Below are 21,609 nucleotides of genomic sequence, written 5' to 3' on the forward strand. Positions count from 1 at the left end.
TAACGACTCTTCTGTCTACTAACATCTGCATGGGAAGAGGGAAGACATATAGTCATAAACATTGAAATAGATTTTAGAAAAGCAAAAATGGAATAACATATGGAATTTGTTAACAGAATAGAATGGTAGTTGCAGAGAACTTTGTCCTTAAGCCCTATTATTAAGAAAAATGAAAATAGAGTGTTATGAGGAATTAGTGGGATAATTTTTTAACTACTAAGGGCCTTGGTATGCTTAAATAGTAACACATTTTTCTCAATATTTTGTTAACTGCAAAACTTTTGTATTTCTTTTTTTAACCCTTATCTTCTGCCTTGGAGTCAATACAGAGTATTGACTCCAAGGCAGAAGAGTGGTAAGGGCTAGGCAATGGGGGTCAAATGACTTGCCCAGGGTCACACAGCTGGGAAGTATCTGAGGCTAGATTTGAACCTAGGACCTCCCGTCTCTAGGCCTGGTTCTCAATTCACTAAGCCACCCAGCTGCCCCCTAAAACTTTTTTATTTCTAATAGAAAAAGTTTTAAAATACACTAATAAGGTGCAAAAGGAAAAGACAATGAGATTCATGTTGTAACATAAAAGGAACACATTATTAGACAAATGTTCTAATATAATAAAATAAAAGTAATATCATAATAAATAATATGGAAGCTAGATGACACAGTGGATAGAGTGCTGGGCCTAGAGTCAAGAAGACTCCTCTTTCTGATTTCAAATCTGGCCTCAAACACTTGCTAGCTCTATGACCATGTGCAAGTCTCTTAACTGTTTACCTCTGTAAAACGGGCTCTAGAAGAAAATGGCAAATTAATCCTATCTTTGCCAAGAAAACCCCAAATGGAGTCATGAGGAGTTGGATAAGACTGAAAAATGAATTAATAATATCCTTTTTTTAGTTTCTTATCTGATTTGTTTGTTTCCATGGTGGGGTTAGATGGAGTAGTGGGGAAGAAATTAGGATAATTTCAGAGACAGTACCCTGTACATTGGCCATTAAAATTTTGTTTACCTGGTCTCTGAGGTTAGACATTTCATAGTAAGAGCCTAACTAATAATGAATTAGTGGGGATAGAAAATTAAGTGTAGAAAAATATCTTGAGCTGTAACATTTTCCAACCTAAAATTCAAAGAGCTTTCCTCCCTTGTATGTCACCAAGATTGTATAGAAATATGTTTAAAATAACAAGAACCTGGAAGAAGTCCAGATTTACCATATAGCATAGTTTGAGGGGACTACATGAAGGAGGAAGGGTAGCACTAAATCCATCCCTGAGTAAGAGAAAATAGTTGATTTAGAAATTGGACAAGTCCACTGGGAGTGCTGGCAGTGCATTTCTACAGCTCAACCCCTCGAGGTGACAAGTGTCTGCAATGTGTTGAAAATATATGTTCATATTTTAGTGAATAGTGAAAAAGAGAGTCTGTCAAACTTTTAACTTTGCAATATTTCACCTTTGATACATGATTAATTTTCTCTCCATTCCCAACTTTAAATTTGTGAGCTAGATTTTACATAACTTTATTTATTTGCCAGCCTCTGAAGAATTTGCTCTATGAAACGTCTTTCATAATTTTCCCCAACTCCAAGTTTTCAAAAAGAAATGCTTTTCATTGCTTCCCTTAGGATATTTTCTTCCAGTAGTAGTCTTCCTAAAATCCTGTTCATTTTTTAGCACTTTGCTTCTGAATTATATTTTCACACATTATGCTTCTTTCTCTATTCCCTTCCATCCCACTGAGGGCATGCCTCTATGGAATATTTGTAAGATGTTAAACTTTAAGTCATTGCTCAAAGCAATTAAGTTCTCTGACTCCATCCTTATAAATTAAAGTCTTCATACCCTGAAACCTATTCAGGATTCTTTTCCAGACTTCTAATTATTTTATAACTCCCTGTTGCCAAAACATCTCCCAAATTGAATGCAGCATTCTCTGTGTATACAGAAATCTGTATAATTCAGAAAAATTCTTGCAACAAATAATTTTCCTGATTATGACTACCTCAGGTCTCCTTCATTAATGATTTTCAGAGGATTCATTCACTGAATATTTGTGGTTTATAGAGGACTCTCTCTTGTTCATTACCTTCCCTCAGATATTCATTTGTTTTTCATCTCTATTCAACAGAATTTATTAAAATCATTTTTGTATGTTCCCATTAATATAGTCATTTTCTTAATTATGACTCTTGGGGCTTAGAGTTTCAGTGTTCACTATCAGAGACCATTGCCAGGAAAATATTTATGTTCTAGAATCAATCTTTGTGTTGGGGAACTGTTTGGCATCTTTAAAAACCATGATTTCCCAGACACAGTCCAGCCAGCTTTTTACTTCCTATTCTCATCTTATTGTCCAGTCACCAAGTAGTACTGTTACCTTCCATTTAGAACTTTTTACTTTGTCCTCATTTAAAAAAATTCCTCCAAATCTATTATTTTATTTTATTCTTATATCTAATCATCAAGGATTACCACGTACATATTTTAATAACAAAGTTTTTGAGATAAGTAAGCTATGGAACATAGAGATTAAGGACAGTGGCAGAGATCAGACTAGATCTCTATTTTCTTCATTAGTCAATAATTATTGATATTGTTTCCCTCCCCATCCAGTCATTTGGGAAATACTGAATAAAATGGAACTGGCAGTTCTTTTTCACTCCTCATTTTGCTATAAACCCATTTAACATTATTACTCAAATGTTAGATAATTTTCCATCTTAATCCTTGAACCTATACAAACTATCACCAATTTACTATTAGAAAATTTTTTCTAGTTCTTCGATACCTAGAATCAAAATGACTATACAGATATCAAAATCTTGGACAAAATCTTAGACATGAATATATAGCATTGGTGATAGTTTCACTTTTCCTCTGGACTTTAAGTTATATAAACATAAACTAGAGAGAGAATAAACTTTATTTTCTTCATATCTGAGTCCAGATTCTGCTCAAACCTAGGAAAACCAGAAAGAACAAAGAGCAGAATGCATTGTTTATCTTAATTCTCTCTCCAAAGGTCATGGGGATCATAACTCTAGAGTTAAAAGACATTTCAGAAGTGATCTCATCTGGTCTTCTGTTGAGGAGTGGCACAAAACTATGCACAGAGCACTAAATTTGGAATAAGCAGACCCAAGTTCATTGCCTGCCTCCATCATTTGTATGGCATTGGACAACTTAAGCTCTCACTTGAGGCTTCAGTCATTATTTGTAAAATAATAAATGGCCACATTATTGTCATTCAGTCTTTCAGTTGTATCCAATTCTTCATGAACCATAGCATACCAGGCGCTTCTGTCCTCCCAAAGTCTGTCCAAATGTATATTCGTGGTTTCCATGACACAATCTATCCATCTCATCCTCTGCCATTCCATTCCTCTTTTGCCTCCATTTTTCCTAACATCAGGATCTTTCCATTGAGCTCTGACTTCTCATTATATGGCCAGTATATTTAAGCTTCAACTTGAGTATTTGACCTTCCAGTTAATAGTCTGAATGAGTTTATGTAAGCATTGAAGGAAGGAAGGAAGGAAAAAAGAAAGGGGAAAGGGATAAGGAAGGGAGGAAAAGAGAGAAAAAAGGAAGGAAAGAGGAGATGAAACAAGGAAACAAGAAGGAAGAAAATAGAGGGGAAGGAAGGAAAGAAGGAAAGAGGGGAAGGAACAGAGGAAATGAGAGAAAAGAAAGGAGAGAGAGAATAACAAATGTGTAGCCTTGAGCAGCTCTGTAACAAATATGTGTAGTCAAATTAAGACAAATTCTTGCTTTAGCCACATCCAGAAAGTGTATCTTTCATTAGTTCATGCCTTCTCTGCTAGGAACATTAACCTCTCTCTCTCTCTCTCTCTCTCTCTCTCTCTCTCTCTCTCTCTCTCTCTCTCTCTCACACACACACACACACACACACACACACACACACACATGCACACACATCCGGAGCTAATTCTGTTGGTTGATAAAATTGAGCCCAATTATTCTTTCTAGAAATTTCTCAAGCATAGGAGAAAGGATACCTCAGACCTATTTTCAGAAAAAACATGGGCCACACAAAGATAGCATTACCAACTCACTTGGTAATTACAGGAAGAGTTTTTTGTAGCCTTTAGTCATCATTCAAAAACTCCCAGCTGCATCTGGAAAACTTTTCAACATTTTCCAGGCTCTTTCAAGTACTAGTTCCTTTGAATAAAAGTGTAGGTGTGTATATGTGTTAATATCTATTTCTAGATATAGATAGATGAGTAAATATGTATAGGTATATGTATATACACATATGTGTGCATGTGTATTTAGCTTAAAATTTGTCTGTGGTCCAAGGCTTCAGCTTATTTACATAGAAATAATAATAATAGCTTACATTTATAGAGTGCTTTTTATTATTGTTGAGTTACCATTTATTTTATTTTAAATATATAACAATCTAATATATAATACAATAATAATATAGCACAGGATTTGTTGTATGTCATAAATTATAATAAATATGCTTATCCAAGAGAAACAAACTCTTACATTAACTATGACCAAAATTCTCTCAATCTTTTTGCTCTCCTCCCAGCTTGATATAGCAAACACTTCTCATACATTATCCCATTTGAACCTCACAGCACAAGCTTGTAAAACCAGTACTGCAGATTTTCATTTTACCCATTTCATAATATGGAAAATAATACTCGGGGAGTTCAGAGACTTGCCATATTTGCACAATAGAACCCATGTCTTATCAAAAGGAAGGAAAATGTTGTGATGCTAGAGCGTTCTTTTCTCTTCTGAAAATTCTTCCTTTTTCCCAAATATCAAACTTATTTGTTCTGTTACAAAAACAATCATATCCAGAAAAAATTGAACATTTTCCATTGTGATCAAACAACCTTGGCCAATTTTGTGTTCTAAACTCATCTCTTTGAAGTTAAATTTTTTGGCATGGTGAAGATTAATAACTGAAATAGCTTTGTTGCCGTAAGTATTTGCTTTAACCTAATTCTGTCATTGAGCAGAAGTAATTAAAGTCAAACCAAAGCAAGTACTGTGCATGGATCATCAATCATAGTTTGTGGCTCATCAAAACAAATGATAAATATATTTTAATGAGAAAAAATACTGTTAGTTGATTAAATTATTCTTTATGCAAGCAAAGTCCATATTTAAATACTTTGCAACTTTTATTCTAGTCTAACTTACAAAATCTTGGGCCTGGAAAACTAAACTTTTCACCAAATGCTACATTTTCACATTCCTTGTTTTAAAAAGAGGTGTATTCCCATGGCAGATTAACTTTCACAGTATTTAATTAAACTTGATTAAAAATGTTAATACTGGCTGCCAATGAAAAAGAGTCTATTTTTTCCACTCCAAGGCATACTCTGAGAGCAAGGACATATTTTCTTCTTATGTTTCCATATCAACCAACAATGATACAAAGCTGTAAAGATGCAAAGATGTAAAGAAAACAAGAGATAGCCCCTGGCTTCTAGGATCTTCCACTTTAAGGAAACAGGATGTTGTATCTGTGTAACTCCTTTTTGTCACAAACTCTTTGTTTTAATTTTTTTAATTTTATGAAATATTCCTTGAGTTATTTTTGTACAAATGCTCCTAATTCCTTAAGATGCTGCTGTTCACCTTTATAAGCCTCAACATCTTTCAGTTTAATGTTTTCCAAGGCACAGCTAATCTGTTTATGCTTTTTCTTCCCACCTTTTCATTTACTCCCCACAACCTGGCACTGCATATTGGCAGGCTAGACTATATTGTTTTAAGTATCATGACACACTTAGCTTGTAGGACTTGATACCATGCCCAGAACCATTATGATCCATTATCCTCTCCCTTTCCTCAAATATGTTACCAGAATATAAAGGTGAAGAAAGTGATATCAGAAATTAATGAGTCAGATATTCTCCAATGCTTAAGTCATACCTAGGGGGTAAGTTAAGGACTTAAATGAGGCAATTAACTTGCCCATTTCCCTAGTGTAGCATTTAGTGAAGTATTGCTATAGTGGCCTTGGAAGTTTAATGATTACTTACGTGTGAGACAGATGGATAAATGAACCATCTATCATATTTACCTTCTCTTGGATGAACAGGTTTCAAATCAGGTGCTTTAGGGATGATCCTTTGGAGATGTTAGCCCTGAGAAATTGGAAGCATTGATTTATAGGTTTTTTCTTCTACTTATGTCCCAGGAAAAGAGTCAACTTTGAATAAAAAATTGAGGGGAAAACATTTTTTAATATGTATCGATGTTCCTTTCCCTAACAACATTGGAACCTCATTAGAACAACACCTCATTAGATGGAATAATGCCTCACCTCACAATCCACAAACCTTCACTCATGCTTGGAGTACATTCTCCCTTCACTGCCAACTTTTGGAATCTCTTGTTTCCTATAAGACTGAGCTTCAATGCCACTGTCTACATGCAACTTTTCCAGATTTTCCCAACTAGTAATAGTGATACCCTCAAAATTACTTATTTATTGTGTTCATACATGCATGTATTTGTGTGGCCACGCATGTATATGTTTTTGTGTGTATCACACACATTCCAACATGTAAATTCCTCGAATGAAAGACATTATTGCTTGTCTTTGTATCTCTGGCACTAGCACACTGCCTGGCACTTCATAGGTGAAACTACTCTATTTTCACAGAATAAATATCACATTCTCTGAATATTTAAGTAACCTACAAATTGAATCTTGCAAATAGTTATTTTATTGGCCAGAAACTTTCATGAAAACTAAATTGACTATAATAGAATAAATTATTTCACAAGGAATCATCATCTAGAACAACTTAGTAACATAAGTGCACAATTGAATATATATTTAAACATTTCTCATTCTCCTATTCAACCCATATTGCATATCAAAACAGCAATTACTATTTTACTTCATAGAAATATGTTGTTTTTCAGATGTGTCAAACTCTTTGTAACACCATTTAGAGTTTTCTTGACAAAATTATTAGACTAGCTCGCTATTTACTTCTCCAATTCATTTTACAGATGAGGAAACTAAGGCAAAAAGTTAAGTGACTTGTACAGGGTCACTCACAGTACATGTCTGAGGCCAGATTTAAACTCAGGAAGGTAAATATTCCTGACTCAGCCCAGCAATCTATTTGCTACATGACCTAGCTGCCCTTAGAAATGTAGTAAGGGGTAAAATTTCACATGCATACACATACACACATATACATTATCATACACTGATGAGAATAAAACATATTGGCAGGGTGACCATATGACAGTTTTAAAGCTTTGGAGACAGTGAGAGAAGTCTAATTTTCTGGTCCTTCTATTTGTTCCTATGTTTTCTCACTTATTAGAAGGACTAGGCCTGCTCCAAATTCAGACACCATATCTTTGACCAAAAGTCTAGAACCACCCTAATCATGGCTTCACATACCACACTGAACCCTGAAACCATCTGGTTCTTGAACATCAGGGTTGATACATAGTCTTTCTAGAATCCCAGAGAAAATTCCTTTATATATTAGGAACTGCTGGAGTCAAAAGGTGGGAAAACAGATCATCTCCATCCTTTCTCTGGATCCCAAACTGCTTCATCACAGATAATAAGAGGGCCAGGATAGCCATCAAGGGTACAATAAGCACAAGAGACAAGACAAAGAGTAAAATGATAGAGAAGTAGAAAACAAGAATTCTTGTTTCCTTGCCCCACCATAGGACACCCATATCAAATTAAGTATAAAATATAAATTTTAAAATATGAAAAAACAATGTATATGTTAAATATTAGAACAATTTTAAAAAACTTGCAACTTGCATTCCAGAACCCTGAGTATCCTTTCTCCAGGGGATGTCATTTCAGTGTACCTTATTCACTTTCATTTTAAAATATAAATTATGAGCTAGTGTCATGTGAATTCAGTCCAATTCCTATGGACCTAGATCTTGTAATCTCTGCCATCACTAAGTCTAGTTCCACAAGGTGAAGCAAGGAAACACTACAACATTGCTAGCATCCATCATCATAGGATATTGGAGGGTAAATATCCCAACCAAATGGTATTCATGGTACATACCTCCTGCATCTCCTGACTTAGTTATTCAATTTTCATCTCTCAGTACAGAAAATTCTTTCTTCCGCAAGCTTAGAAGTCTCTTCTTCATCCTACTCAGGTCCCCTTCTCCTAAGTCCTTTTCCTCCTCTGCCCATTGTGACCTCTGGAACACCTCTTTGGCATACTTCTCTTCGTCTTCAGTCTCTTTTTTCCATTTATTACACTGTTTTATTTTAAATTGCCAAATCTCTTTCAAATAATCAGTGGTTAACCTGATTATCAAAAAAGTGTTTTGCATTTCCTTTATTTCCTCAAAATAATGGACTTAAAACTGACCTTTCAAATCAGTCAAAAGGAAACATGAATCCAACTATTTGCTCTGCTTTCCCAAGTTTCCTATCTTGTTAAGCCTACTCAATTATTTTTCTAGTCTACACACAGATCATCTAGAAATCAATGTGTGTTTGTATATGTGTGTGTGTGCGTATAATTATATATATATAATATATATAAAGAATAACCAGTGTTTCCCTCAAAAGCACTCTAGGAATGAAAGCTGTTGTTTTTTAAATGTAGGATGAACCAGAAAAATCAGTCAGTAACCAAATCTATACATTTCTTTCCCAAGTAATTATTTAAGCTTGTGAACAGAGCCTAAGTAGAAGTTATGTCAATATATTTAGAACATAGTTTCAGGCAACTTGATAAAGATGAAACCAAAAAGTGACATGTGAATACAAGTTTCTCTTAAATGCATGCTAGGTGTCACTACTGAGCTTTGGGAAAATATCCTACCACTAAGAATTCCCTTCTTATTATAATAAGATAGCATTATGAGCACATAGGGAAAGGAATACTATAAACTGAATTTAATGTCACATGCAATATCTTCACTGATTAAAAAAATACCTCTATGATCTACTTTTGTAGCATTTGCCTGTTTCTTCTGGCTCTAGTTACTAGGTTTCCAAGTTATGGGAAGGGAGAGGAAAGAAGATGATATTACACAAAGTATGAGTTTAATCAACTCTGAGATGCACCTGACTTCAATGAAATTTCAGCATCCTGCTTCTGTCGCAACTCATGTATTTGATTCTATTTTCATTTCTAGTACATAACAAGACAGCATTTTAACATCAGCATTCCTGACAGCAGTGTTCAACCATAACTCTCATATGAATCTCTCTCTGTAGGAGCCTCCACTGGAATGAGCTGACAGTCTATCAAGACAACCGCAGCCATCACTATCACTGTCATTGACAGTGATTGACAGTCATCATATAGTGAACTGGAATGACCATAATCAAGAGATACTTGATCTCTTGAAAGTGGTGCCTAACCTCTGTTGTCTCCAGAACTTTTATAAACTCTGCTCAAATAGATGTAGTTAATATTATATCCATCATCTCTTAGTGACATACAAACATCTCTGAGATTGCATTATGTCCCTTTAGGGTAAGCCTCCATACTTGTTTGGCCCACATTCTTCCTCACATTCCTCTCTTGATGTGCACTGGCCCTCACAGTGCTAAACTTTTAGGTGGAGGACCCCTACCACTATGTGGTGGGCCTCTATTTACTGGAAGAGGTCAATGGAAGACCCCATATTGAAGTTAAGAGACTATCCACTATCATACTGGTGTCTTCCACATGATGATGATGGCCCACTTGTTCTTCCACCACTTCCTTCTCTTCTTCCTTTTCTAAGGCCTCTTTAAGAGTCTGCTTCTTGGCAGGGGTAGACAGTGTCTACCAACACCTTCCAATTTGGCTTGGTTGCTTGTTCAACTTTAATTGATTTTTTATCTAGAAGCTATTTTCCCAAGCCATTCTTTTTACCTAAAATGCATTCCTCTCTCTCATCTCAGCTCCTTTAGAATCCTTTTCAAGATTCAGCAGAGGCACCATTTCTTCCATGAAATCCTCTCCATCAGTTTTTAATGATCTCTTCTTCAAATCATCTTGTATTTATTTATCTGTTTATATGTTGTATCTCCCCTGATAGCCATGACCAGTGAATAAACAATAGCCTTGGAGCCAGGAAGATATGGATTTGAACTGTCTCTGAAACATCCTGGCTATGTGAACCTAGACAAGTCCCAGTGCCCTAGATGACCATATATGTCATAGAGTCTATGACTATAAGTTTCAGAGAAGCTGATGACCTACATTAGTAGAGGGAATTTCCTCATCCAGGAGTTCTTTATGTCAATTAAATCACAGATCTAGTCACTATCTCCTCTCTTCCTTTTAGAATGCAAATTCCTTTGGGTCAAACTATTTCCTTTGTCGTTTGTAAAAATAATAGGTGAAAAATAAACTATTTATTGAGAATATAAGAATGAAAAAGGATTTCTAACTCTAAGGGCTTCTAACTCCACCCAAATAAAACTCCCTGCTTCCACAATGAACTGCTTCTCCTGTTTCCACAGATTACATTGATCCTTCCTGATTTGACTAACCCAAATTTTCACTATTCTACAATAAACTAAACACTATTATCCTTATACTTCTTAACTTTGTCTCCAAGTTATAAAAATAACAAAGACTAGCTGGCTGACCCTCAGCAAGACCCAAGTTAGGACTCTGAGCCTTACCAGACTAAGAGTCCAAACCAAAGACCAGATCTTTCTTTGGTCTTCTCAGATATAAAAACAATTTATGTAACACCAGTAGATAGTTATTAGTGTTTCCCAAGTTGGAAAAGGAAAATCACTTAGCTCCTTCAGGTTTTTCCCAGACAGTGAGGAGAGAGAGAAAAGAAAATTTCACCTGCACCCAGAACTCCAAGAGAGTAACTACCACTCCCAGAGACCACGTGCCACAGAAAAACCATTACTCCTCCCCCAAACACTGTCAACATTTGAAATTGACTCTCTGTCTTAGCTCTGTTTCAGACTCCAATTCTTTCTCAAACCAGTTTTTTCACTTCTCATCTCTAAACTAATATAACAAGACTTAATTTCTAATATCATCCTTATATTTTTTATTCTCAGAAAGTAGTATTGTACCTGGAACAGAGTGAGCATTTAATAAGTGTCTTACACATAATAGGCACTTAGTATTAAATTAATGAAATTTTAAAAACAAGGGCCATTTATTGAATTAATCATACTGTAATGCATGAGTTGCACCCTTTTGCCAAAAAGGAGTTAATCTCCAAAATATAAGCCATATTGAAATAAGTAAGTCATAGTTCTATATATACATATCTCTTTTTGTCAAATGATATCTTCTCTAATGGGAGAAGAAGAGGAAGGTATAAAAGGAGTGATTTGGGTATTTTTATGTAACAAGTTTTTTAATTTAAATATGGGCTAAATGCAATAATTTTAAAAATGATTTATCAGTAGAATACCTAAATTACAATTTCTTGTAGAAACCTTATTCTCAAGTCTGATCCACTGACTTTACTTCCTTTGATGACATCTGACACTCATTATTTACACTAAAGATTAATGCCTTATATATAGATTTGTTGGCACCTCATCCTTTTCTATTTGTTTTGCCATCTCAGAAGCTCCTTGAAACCCAAACACTTCTGCAGGAATGTTTTAAGAAAAGAAGAACCTTATATCAGCATGAGAGAAAGCTGACTAATCCCAGTATTATTGGGTAAACTGGGCAACTTCCCAGCTTATCTTGAGTCAGGTTTTCACAGTATGATTTCATTATGTGGTCTGAAGTAAATTGAACATGAGATAAGTCTATATTATAATGTAAATATAGCACTCTCCAAAGCCAAATATCACATACATTTCTTTTTTTCATTATCTCTATTCATTATTATTAGTGGAGATGAGAGAAGACAGAATGCATTTCCTTCTTAGTAAAACCATTTTGCTCTGTAAAACTATGGAGCAATTCTGTTTTATTTTTTGTGGGGTTTGTATATATGATTCATCACTTTAAGAAACTCCCACATGTACACTTAAGACCCTGATATAAATCCACAACTCATCTGCAACTTGGGCTTGTAGGTAATTGTGTGAAACATTGACTTCCTCATGATTATACAACTAGAATGAAATAGAGGCAGGCCTTAAATCCAGGTCATCTTGACTTCAAGGCAGGCCCTCTATTCCATGTATCATTAATCCACTTTAACATTTATTATATCCTATGTGTTGGAAAATTATTTAACCTATATTTTTCAGCGATTTCTTGTAGGGAAGATAAATGTTTCCTGATAAATCTTGGGTGATTTTAAAATAACTCCTTCCTAAGCCAATAAGAATCATATAACTTTGTATATTTTTATTTAGATTCAAAGGTTGTGGTTTAAAATTTACATGATATAAAAGGTGGTAGGCTAATTTTTTTTTTCACAAGATTGCTTGTCTCCTCTTCAGACATGGTTCTTGACCAACAAGTGAGCTCTGGCCAGCTCAGTGAAGATGTCCGCCATAGAGTTCATGAAGCTCTAATGAAACAACATCACCATCAGAACCAGAAAAAGCTGACCAACAGGATTCCTATTGTTCGATCCTTTGCTGACATTGGCAAGAAGCAGTCAGAACCGAACTCCATGGATAAGAATGGTAAATGTCTTGTTATTATGTTCTAGACCTTGATCATTACTTGAAATATGACATTGCCTTGTATTTCTTATAGCAAAAGGGATTGAGTTTCCTGGAAGTCTTGGCTAGTTCATGTACACAGAGCTTGTATGAAGAAAACCTTAAAGTCTAGGGGAATATTTATTTAACCTGTTCTATAAGCTTTCATTCATCTCCCCTTAAAATTCTTTTTTAAGCCCATGTAGGAAAAACCAACTATTTAAATATTTCCTAGGAGTCATTTATAAGCTGCTCAAGGAAAAAACATTATATTGTAGATCATATAACTGAATAGTTTCATGAAGGACCCACAATCCATTCCATATCATCTGACCCCCTCCTGTTCTCTCCCCCAGATGATTGCCCTAGAGCCATAAAATGGGGTCCTTGTTCTTTGCAGTTCTTCATCTGTGGCACATATAGAATGTTATGCCTTTCCTTAAATAGAGCAACCTTCTTTGGGATGACAAGATCATTGCATGCCATCATAGGTGGTTGCCATCAGATTCTAGCAATCAATAATAATGGCATACAGTTTATGATTTGCTTCAGTTCTATCTCTAAAGTGTCTCCTTGCTTTCCTTTGCTACTCTACCTCCCCCCAATATTAATGTGCTATGAAGCAGTGGCTTAGGATTCCTACTGTCATACATCTCTTCTTTAAAATTCCAGCCTAGGAAAATGAAAAAATAAGTATGGAATAGAGGTGAGAGTGAATGGAAATGATCTGTCTAATATTCCCTTCTGTTCTTCTCCCCCAGATTCTCTCTTTTTTTTTACTTGGCATACACACTATAAATCTACTATAAGACCGAAACATGCTTACTGGATGCATGGATTTTACATATTTTTTTGGAGGGACAGTGGGAGAACTATTCTTAAGAACTTTAAAATTTTCTAAAAAAAAATGGGTGGAGACAAAATTTTTTTACAGATTTTGTCTTATATATGTATGAAGCATAATGTTTCTATTTTCCTTACCCACATGTGATACATACACATATATAAAGATCCAGGAAAAAATCTTTTGTAAAAAGACAAAGCTTGTTAAGTTAAGTTGTTGAACTATCTAGAACCTGTTCTTTTCACTGCAGAAGTCATAGTAATATCCATTTGATTTTACAATAATTGATTTTATATTGCATTGTAAGGGTTGTTATTGTTATAAAACACTAACATATTCTCATATGAGTCTCTCAACAGCCCCGTGTAGTATGCATTACAGATATTGATTTCATTTTGCTAATAAAGAAATTAATTTAAGGAGAGATTGGGTGACTTTCCTATGGTCATGTAGTTAATAAATACACTAGGCGGGATTTAAGCCCAGGTCTTCTTGAATATAAGCCCATCATTATCCTACATCATTCTTCTTTTTCAAAAACCTATGAACTATGACATTGTATTTGTATAGAGAAGCTGATTTTCCTGTGTATATTTATAAAACTCTTAAAGAGTGTTGTAGAATGTGGGCAAAGTTGTTGAAAGACAGAAACACTAATGCATTATTGATGATGCTGTGAATCAGTCCAACTATTCCAAAAAACAATTTGGAATTATGTGAAGAAAGTGATTAAAATGTCTATACATTTTGCCCCAAAGAGTCTACTATTAAACATAGGAGAACAATGACAAAAAGACCTCATATACACAAAAGTTTTTTTTGTGGTAGCAAAGACCTGGAAACTATGCCCATTGAATGAAGGAAGGCTAAGCAAATTGTGGTACATTCATGCAATGGAATTTTGCTGTGCTACAAGAAATATGATGAATACAGAGAAGTATAGAAAGACTTTTATGAACTGATGCTAAGTGAAGTAGTCACAGTCGGGAAAATGATGTACAGTAAGACTGCAAAAATGAAAATGGAAACAGCAACAACAACAAGAATAATAAACCAGTTGAAATTAAATGTAAAATTATTATGAACAAACTTGGCTCCATAAAAGAGATATGAGGAGACATTTCTCCATACTTTACAGAGTTGGGTGACCATGGGTATGGAACATTATATATAATGTCAGCATTTTTCAACATGTTGATTAGGTTTTTTTGAAAATCATTCTTCCTTTTTTTTAATTATTTATTATTGAGGATCATGTGGTGGAAAATGTAGTTAATGTAAAAACAAAAGCTACCAATAAAAATATATTTTTAAATGGAGTGTTGTGGGTAGATTATGAAACATAAGCATACATTTGTAAATTTTAGAGAATATTTCACTTGCTTTTTTTCTTTTTTACTATACTGCATATTTAAACCATATCCCTACCATAATGTCCCCATAAGACATTCATAGACTGATGGACTGCAAATATGCTTTCTGAAACATATGGCCACTGACAAATGTTAAAACATTGAAATTTCTATATTTAAAGGACCTTAGGATAACTTATTATAAGTAGAATATTTTTGTGCATGTAATGCCAGTATCTATTTAGAATGATGACTTTCAGAAACCAGAAATGGATATTCTAACTCTTTTGTGGGGCCATATCTACAACAATGACAAAGGAACTGACAGAAAAGAAAAAAAAAAGAAAAATTAAGACAACTGTTTCTATTTGGTCTATTTAAAGACCAAAGTAATTTTCTGAAAGGTAAACCTTTTCCTTTCTGTGGAAGCTTTTTTTCATTGGCAATCACTTCTAAATTAGACAGTACAATATAAGTTAAGGGCTCATTCAAACACACAATAGCTTGCAGTATAAATCTATTGTGTGTGTCCCATTAATTGTATAGGGTATAGCTTTTATTAACTAACTAGAGACAGATAAAGAAAATTAATATATAAGTAAATAGGCAGTAGACAGAGAGATAAATAGATAAACAAAATAAAAACACTATCACGATTGCTTAAACCAACTGACTCAGTTAAACACAACTCTACTGGACAATCTTGACCTAAGTCTGTTTTTGCTGGAATTCTTGCTACAGATCACATGAAATCTTTTTATGTATTTCATTGGCAAAACTGTTCCAACTTAAATAGATAGCTACCATGAATTTGAATCAGAGTGGTTCTAGAATGATTCAACTACCAGACATAATCTGTGCTCATGCAGCTTCATAGCAAATTACACTTGAGAGTAGTGAAAAACCAGCAAATATTTCTAATATGATTTGTAAAAACCAATTAAGTATCATCTGCAGTGTGCTGGTTTTCTTTGGGTAACCTTGTAACACCTTTTGTGGCTGTTTTGCTCCCCCACATATTTTGCATAATTATATATGTATGTAGGGATCTGAAAATATGCATAAGCTTCACTATTCAAGAAAATAAAGCTCTCATCAAGAAACAAAAGAAGTGCAAAAGACCTTATTAGCAGAGTTCTTGATCTATTTTAAAGGCTCTAAAACTGATGAACTATGGAAAAGAGGAAAAAAATCTACTGAGTTAATAGCTTTGAATATAAATATTATATTACATCCTAAAATCGTTTATTAAATCACAGATTTTGAGTTAGAAGGTATCTCCATTTAGCCCAACTCCTCATTTTATCAATGAGAAAACTGAGACCAAGTGAGATCAAGTGATTTGCCCAAGGCCACACCAAAGTGACAAAATCAGGATTCGAACTTCGGTCCTCTGATACCAAATCCAAGGTCCTTTCCAGAGAGATAAACTATCATATATAGACTGCAGATCTAAACAGTAGTATGCAATAATACATAGCATTTAAGTCAATTTCAAAGGGTAAAAATACCATCTTCCTATTATCAAATAATATTTTTTTAAAAATCCGACAATAGTGTATTTCAAGCAAATGTTTGACTTATTATTTTTTCCAAATTATGGAGAAGGAATCCTCTAAGTAGAAGGTTATTAGAAACACTCAAATATATCCCAGTTTTCTCCTTGAGTATCTGGGTAGAGACCTAACGCTGTATGTTCATCTACTTCTGAAAAGAATCAGTTGTAGTTTTCCCAAAAGCCACTTCAAAGGAGGCCAAAGGAGACATGCAAAATATTATCTCTCCCTCCTCCTATGACTTGTCTCCTCTGAACATGCTAAACATTAAACCTTCATTCAAATGTAAATTTCTCCCAGGGCAGCCTTTTTCTGGGCTTTCATACTGTAAACTGACTATCTGGATGAAGGGGAGGGTATGCTGTCCCTACCCCAAATTGGTACTTCTCAGTTTCACATTTTTTTAGCAACTTATGGTCATAAATCTTGACTTCTAATCCATTTGCTTTATGCTTTACATAATTTTCTTTTGTTTTCTGAACATTCTCTACATGGCTAAGAAGTCAGAGTGCTATGGATTTAACATGCATTTTTAATGCCACCATGCTGTGTTTAACTTTCACTTTTCATTAAGCATCAAAACTGTGAGAATTAGACGCCTGATTCTGATGTTCCAATAAAAAGTGACAGTTACATTTGGCATAATAACAGGGGGAAATGATAGAAAAAATAATATCGACTTTGACTTTAGAGCCCTGGAAAGGGTGTCGGTGAAAAGTGCTCAAAATAAATGTATTGAGAGCATTTGAATTATTCCTTTGAAGCCAAGAGCATCTTGCTAAAAATAAATCTTTGACATTATATCTAGGCTTCTTGTCATAGGTGACCTAGAAAGTAAATATACGTATATTCACACATTGCATATCCAAAGGGGGAGGAGTTAGGAATAGAACTCTATTACATTCTATATCTCTGATTGCCCTGGGATTAGAATACATTGTTCCTCTTTCTGTGACCCAACCCTTATAATTTTTACTTTCATAAGTACTTCACTGTGTTCCACTTTCTTTGCTAATTCTCAGTTTATTTCCCTGAGTATATTTTTTGTCATCCCTAGTCCTCTCACTCCACAGTAATATCACTTGTTAGGAAGCCTGAATGAATTAGAGAAACATGAGATTCCAGACCACAAATGGAGAATCATCATTCAGTGTAACTTAAGACCATAGAAGAAATTTTGAAATGTGGCACAGGTGGGCTGCTTAGGTTCATTTAGGTTTCTGCTCCAAAAATTAATATATAACATGAAGTAAGGAGATTAGTTTAAGTGACATGTGGACATTCGTCTTATCTTTGTAGAACCACAAATATACTATACTTTTTTTACTGTCAGACTGAAAATTTTTTCCATGTTTATATGTTTGTATTCTTTCCTGGTTTCTTAAACTCATCATAAATCTCAAAAAGTAAAAAAAAAAAGTGATCCTCTATTCTGGCTTGCTTTTTGAAGGACAAGAGGATAAGCTAGAATACTAATTCTTGAGAATTCTAAAGGGAAAAAATGTTTTAAAAATGTAAGCAGTTGACAAAATTATCCTGGTAAGCATAACAATAAAACTCTGTTGAATAAAGATTCTGGTGACATGGAAGTGCCTCAGAGCAGTCAATAAATTAAAAAATATATTTCTTTTTAGAGTCAGTTGGCTGGCAGAGCAAGGCTAGATTTTGACCTCTATTTGTTATGATGTGTTTAGTATGTTGTTTCTTGTACTTTGTTAATTATTTTCAAGCTTACTAATCTCCCTCTGAGATCTGTTACTTACATCCTTTTCATATTATTGAAATATAACTCACCTAATCAACATTTTCTGAATATTTACTCTTTCTTTCTCCACCTCTTCTGGTCCCATGAGTAGATGTATATTGTACATGTATGTAACTTTGTCATTCATCTTTATATTTCTTTATTTTGCTCTGTCTTGTGTCTGTCTCTAACAGGCTCATCTCATCTTTGTACTTCTCTCATCTCCTATCCCTTGGGTTCTCTAAATGCTCGTTGAAGGTTTCTGAGGTAGTGTAAAACCTATCCAGCTTGGGTTCCAGGTCAATAGTAATGTTCATTCTTGGCTTTATACTAGTTTCCTTCTCCTGCACACATATATGAAGTAATTAAAACATAATGTGATTTGGTTGGGCCACCTATTATTCTTTCTACAGTTGGTATTTAGTCAAATAGATCAATAAGAATTATTTAGACTCATTCTTAAACAAGTTTTCAATTGTTTTTCAAACATTTATCCTTATGTTGAGGGAAAAGAGATTTTTATCGATGTCAGATTTACATGAGTTCATATATTGTAAAAGTTACTTCATATAGAGCCATGTTTTAAGATTACCTGTCTGCATTTACTCAAACAGGTCATTCCTCATATCTGGAATATATTTTGTTGAAACTCCACCTCTTAGATTTCCTTATCTAAAAGACTCAGCTCAAGTAATGTCTCCATGAAGCCTTCCCTGAGACCCCTAGCTCTTAATGGTTACTTTCTTCTCAAATGTTCCAAGACAAGGTCTAATATATCCTTTGCCATTTTTACTAATAACACAATAGATACATAGATACATAGATAGTTCAAGAAGTCAAGAACTGTTTGGGAGTTTGTTGATGTTTGGTGTCAATGCCTTGCATATATTAGATACTGTGGTGCAGACTTACATTATGGGAGGGTGCAGCTGGGGAGCTTGAAAGTCAGGAGTAGAAATGGGAAGTCCTAGATTCAAATTTGACTTCAGATACTGCTTAGCTGTGGGAATCTGGGTAAGTCACTTAACCCCTATTGCCTAGTCCTTACCACTCTTCTGCCTTAAAACCAATAAGGAAGGTAAAGGTTTAAAAAAATTATGCTATCATCATTGGTCACATATAATACTTTTGGCTCCTTCTAGGGCTGTACCATATCTATTCTGGTTTGTCCTTTCAGAACACATGGTTATTTTCTCCCCCCTGAATCTTACAATCTGTGTAAATGATGGTATAGATGCATTTTTTTGTCTATAGGGTTACATTATGCATAGGGATATAAAGGAAAATGTGATAAGACCTCCAGAAAAATGTAAACTATTAAGTTGAATGGATACAGAATAAGAAAATATTTTGTTGATATGCAATTTTAATAAAAATCTAACATCTAATGTTCAAACATTGTTGCAGATGGCATAGGCTTAGAAACCAGTTCTCTTTGAATCTAATAATGAGTCAGAAAACAAATACGCTGCTATAAAAGAAACAGCTATAGATAATTCTAAATTACCCAACTGTTTGAATTTTTAACATTCCTGGTCACTTCTGAATTAGAAATTAAAATGTTATTATTTATTATTGGTGAAAACAATTTTCCCCTTTGTTGCTTTTTAGAGAACATTTCAGAGGAATCAGCTCTGTTACTAAACTTAGAGCATTAATATTAAATATAGGAGACCAACTTCTACAATTTATGAACTCATCTAACTCTTACCATTAATTTAGTCTTTAGAGGTTTTGCATTTGCCAGTTTTTGTGTGTGATTACTTCCATGTTTTTGAAGGTGATCTGATGTCTCAGGAACAGATCCAGTTGGGCATTATAATAACCAGTTCACTTGAAGAAATGAAAAATATGCACAAACAATTAATGAGTACAGTAAAGAATTTATGAAGAAAATATGGGAGGATTAACATTAATAACCATTGTGGAAAGCAGTATAATATTCTTAATCTCTGATTATATATGTATATGCATATATTATGTATATACAGTTACCATTCATAAAGTTTGATATTTGCCATTACCCACACATGTATATTCATGTATATTAAGACTAAAGAGCAGCTTGAACAAATGCTATTCTATTAACAAAAAATCCCAAATTATCATATCCTAAACTTAAGTCCCATTTAGAGGGCCATAGTCTGCTTTATGTGCTATAATTACTTGCCTACTTGTCTTTGTTTCCTTACTAGATTATAAGCTCCTTGAGGAAAAGGACTTTGTCTTCCTCATTTATGTATCCCTTCTTGCACAATGCTTTCCATATAGTAGGAGCTTAATAAACATTTGTTGAATTGAATTGAATTCATTGGGAAAAAATAACTTCTATCATATGTAAAAGAATGCTTTGTCAGAATCCATTATTCTCTATAATGTTAGCCGAACTTGGACTTTTGTTAGAAAATATGGTTGCACTTTACACAGGATTGTGAAATTCAAGCCAATTATCACTTACTAACATAATGACTGAAATAATCTAAAAAGACCTCAGTTCAAACAAGCAAATGATTACAGTTGACAGTGGAAGTGTAAATATAGCCCTAATTAAATTATGTAACTAATACTTAGTCCCTCCCATAACCCAAGTTTGGTTTTTAGTCATTACATATGTATAGCAAAGTATCTGACCCCACGGATGATTTCTCTAAGAACAAAGAAACAAACAAAAGCATCTAGGTTTTTTCTTAATATAGAGAACACTATTTTTCTATGTTTTGCCTTCTAGAAATGTTTATTTAACAACAATATTAACCGTACTTTTTTTTGAACTAGATGTGTAGTTTTATTGATACAGAAATATTCTAGAGAGGAACTATCTCAGCATCTTAGAGTCTTAGAATTGCAAGGACACTGAGAAGTTAAGGGACCTAGGGTCACACAGTCAGTATGAATCAGATCAGAGGTGCATCTTTTAAACTCCAAGTTCAGCTCTGTTCACCAAACTATGGTGCCTTTCCATGCTCTCTGATATTAAACACTTTAACTTATATCTAATAGCTTTTGAGAGGAATTTTAAGCTTTGATATTGTCTTTAAAGTTTAGAATGTTCTTTTTATTAGAAAGATAATATACTATAAATAAATACCTGGCTTAATAATCAAGGGTAAAGTAAATGGATGGTTTATATAAATGCATATACTGCAATGGAACTCCATTTGTTTTTCTATATTCGACAGAGGGATATGAACGAAACCTATGTTTTCATTGGTTTCAGGAACACATGACTGGGGAAGATCCCATTCCTTATATATGTTGCCATATTTGTTGCTGCTTATCATTACTAGAGTTTGCCTCAAACAATGAAAAATGAAATTAAATGCCCAAGATTATATAGACACTATATGTTAGGGTTAAGAACTGAACCGAAGTCTTGGTAGCCTTTATGCCAATGCCAGTTCTCTGTACACTAAAAACTATAATTTCTCTTAGCAAAGTAGCTGAGGCACCTAGATGGCACAGTAGATAGAATACTGGGCTGGGAGTCAAGAAGACATCTTCCCGAATTCAAATTC

At 34.2% G+C, this 21,609-nt stretch overlaps 1 protein-coding gene across 10 annotated transcripts in view; it reads left to right on the plus strand.

Annotated features, from left to right (window-relative positions):
• SLC4A10 (solute carrier family 4 member 10) overlaps nucleotides 1–21,609 on the plus strand; it is a 400,582-nt gene that overhangs the window by 263,664 nt on the left and 115,309 nt on the right. For all 10 annotated transcript variants that reach the window (XM_007494264.3, XM_056793951.1, XM_056793952.1 and 7 more), the window contains one exon: nucleotides 12,392–12,580. In XM_007494264.3, the coding sequence (XP_007494326.1) occupies nucleotides 12,392–12,580 (189 nt within the window). The remainder of the gene's footprint in view (nucleotides 1–12,391; nucleotides 12,581–21,609) is intronic.

This window comes from Monodelphis domestica, chromosome 4 (genome assembly GCF_027887165.1).
Source record: "Monodelphis domestica isolate mMonDom1 chromosome 4, mMonDom1.pri, whole genome shotgun sequence".
Taxonomy (NCBI): domain Eukaryota; kingdom Metazoa; phylum Chordata; class Mammalia; order Didelphimorphia; family Didelphidae; genus Monodelphis; species Monodelphis domestica.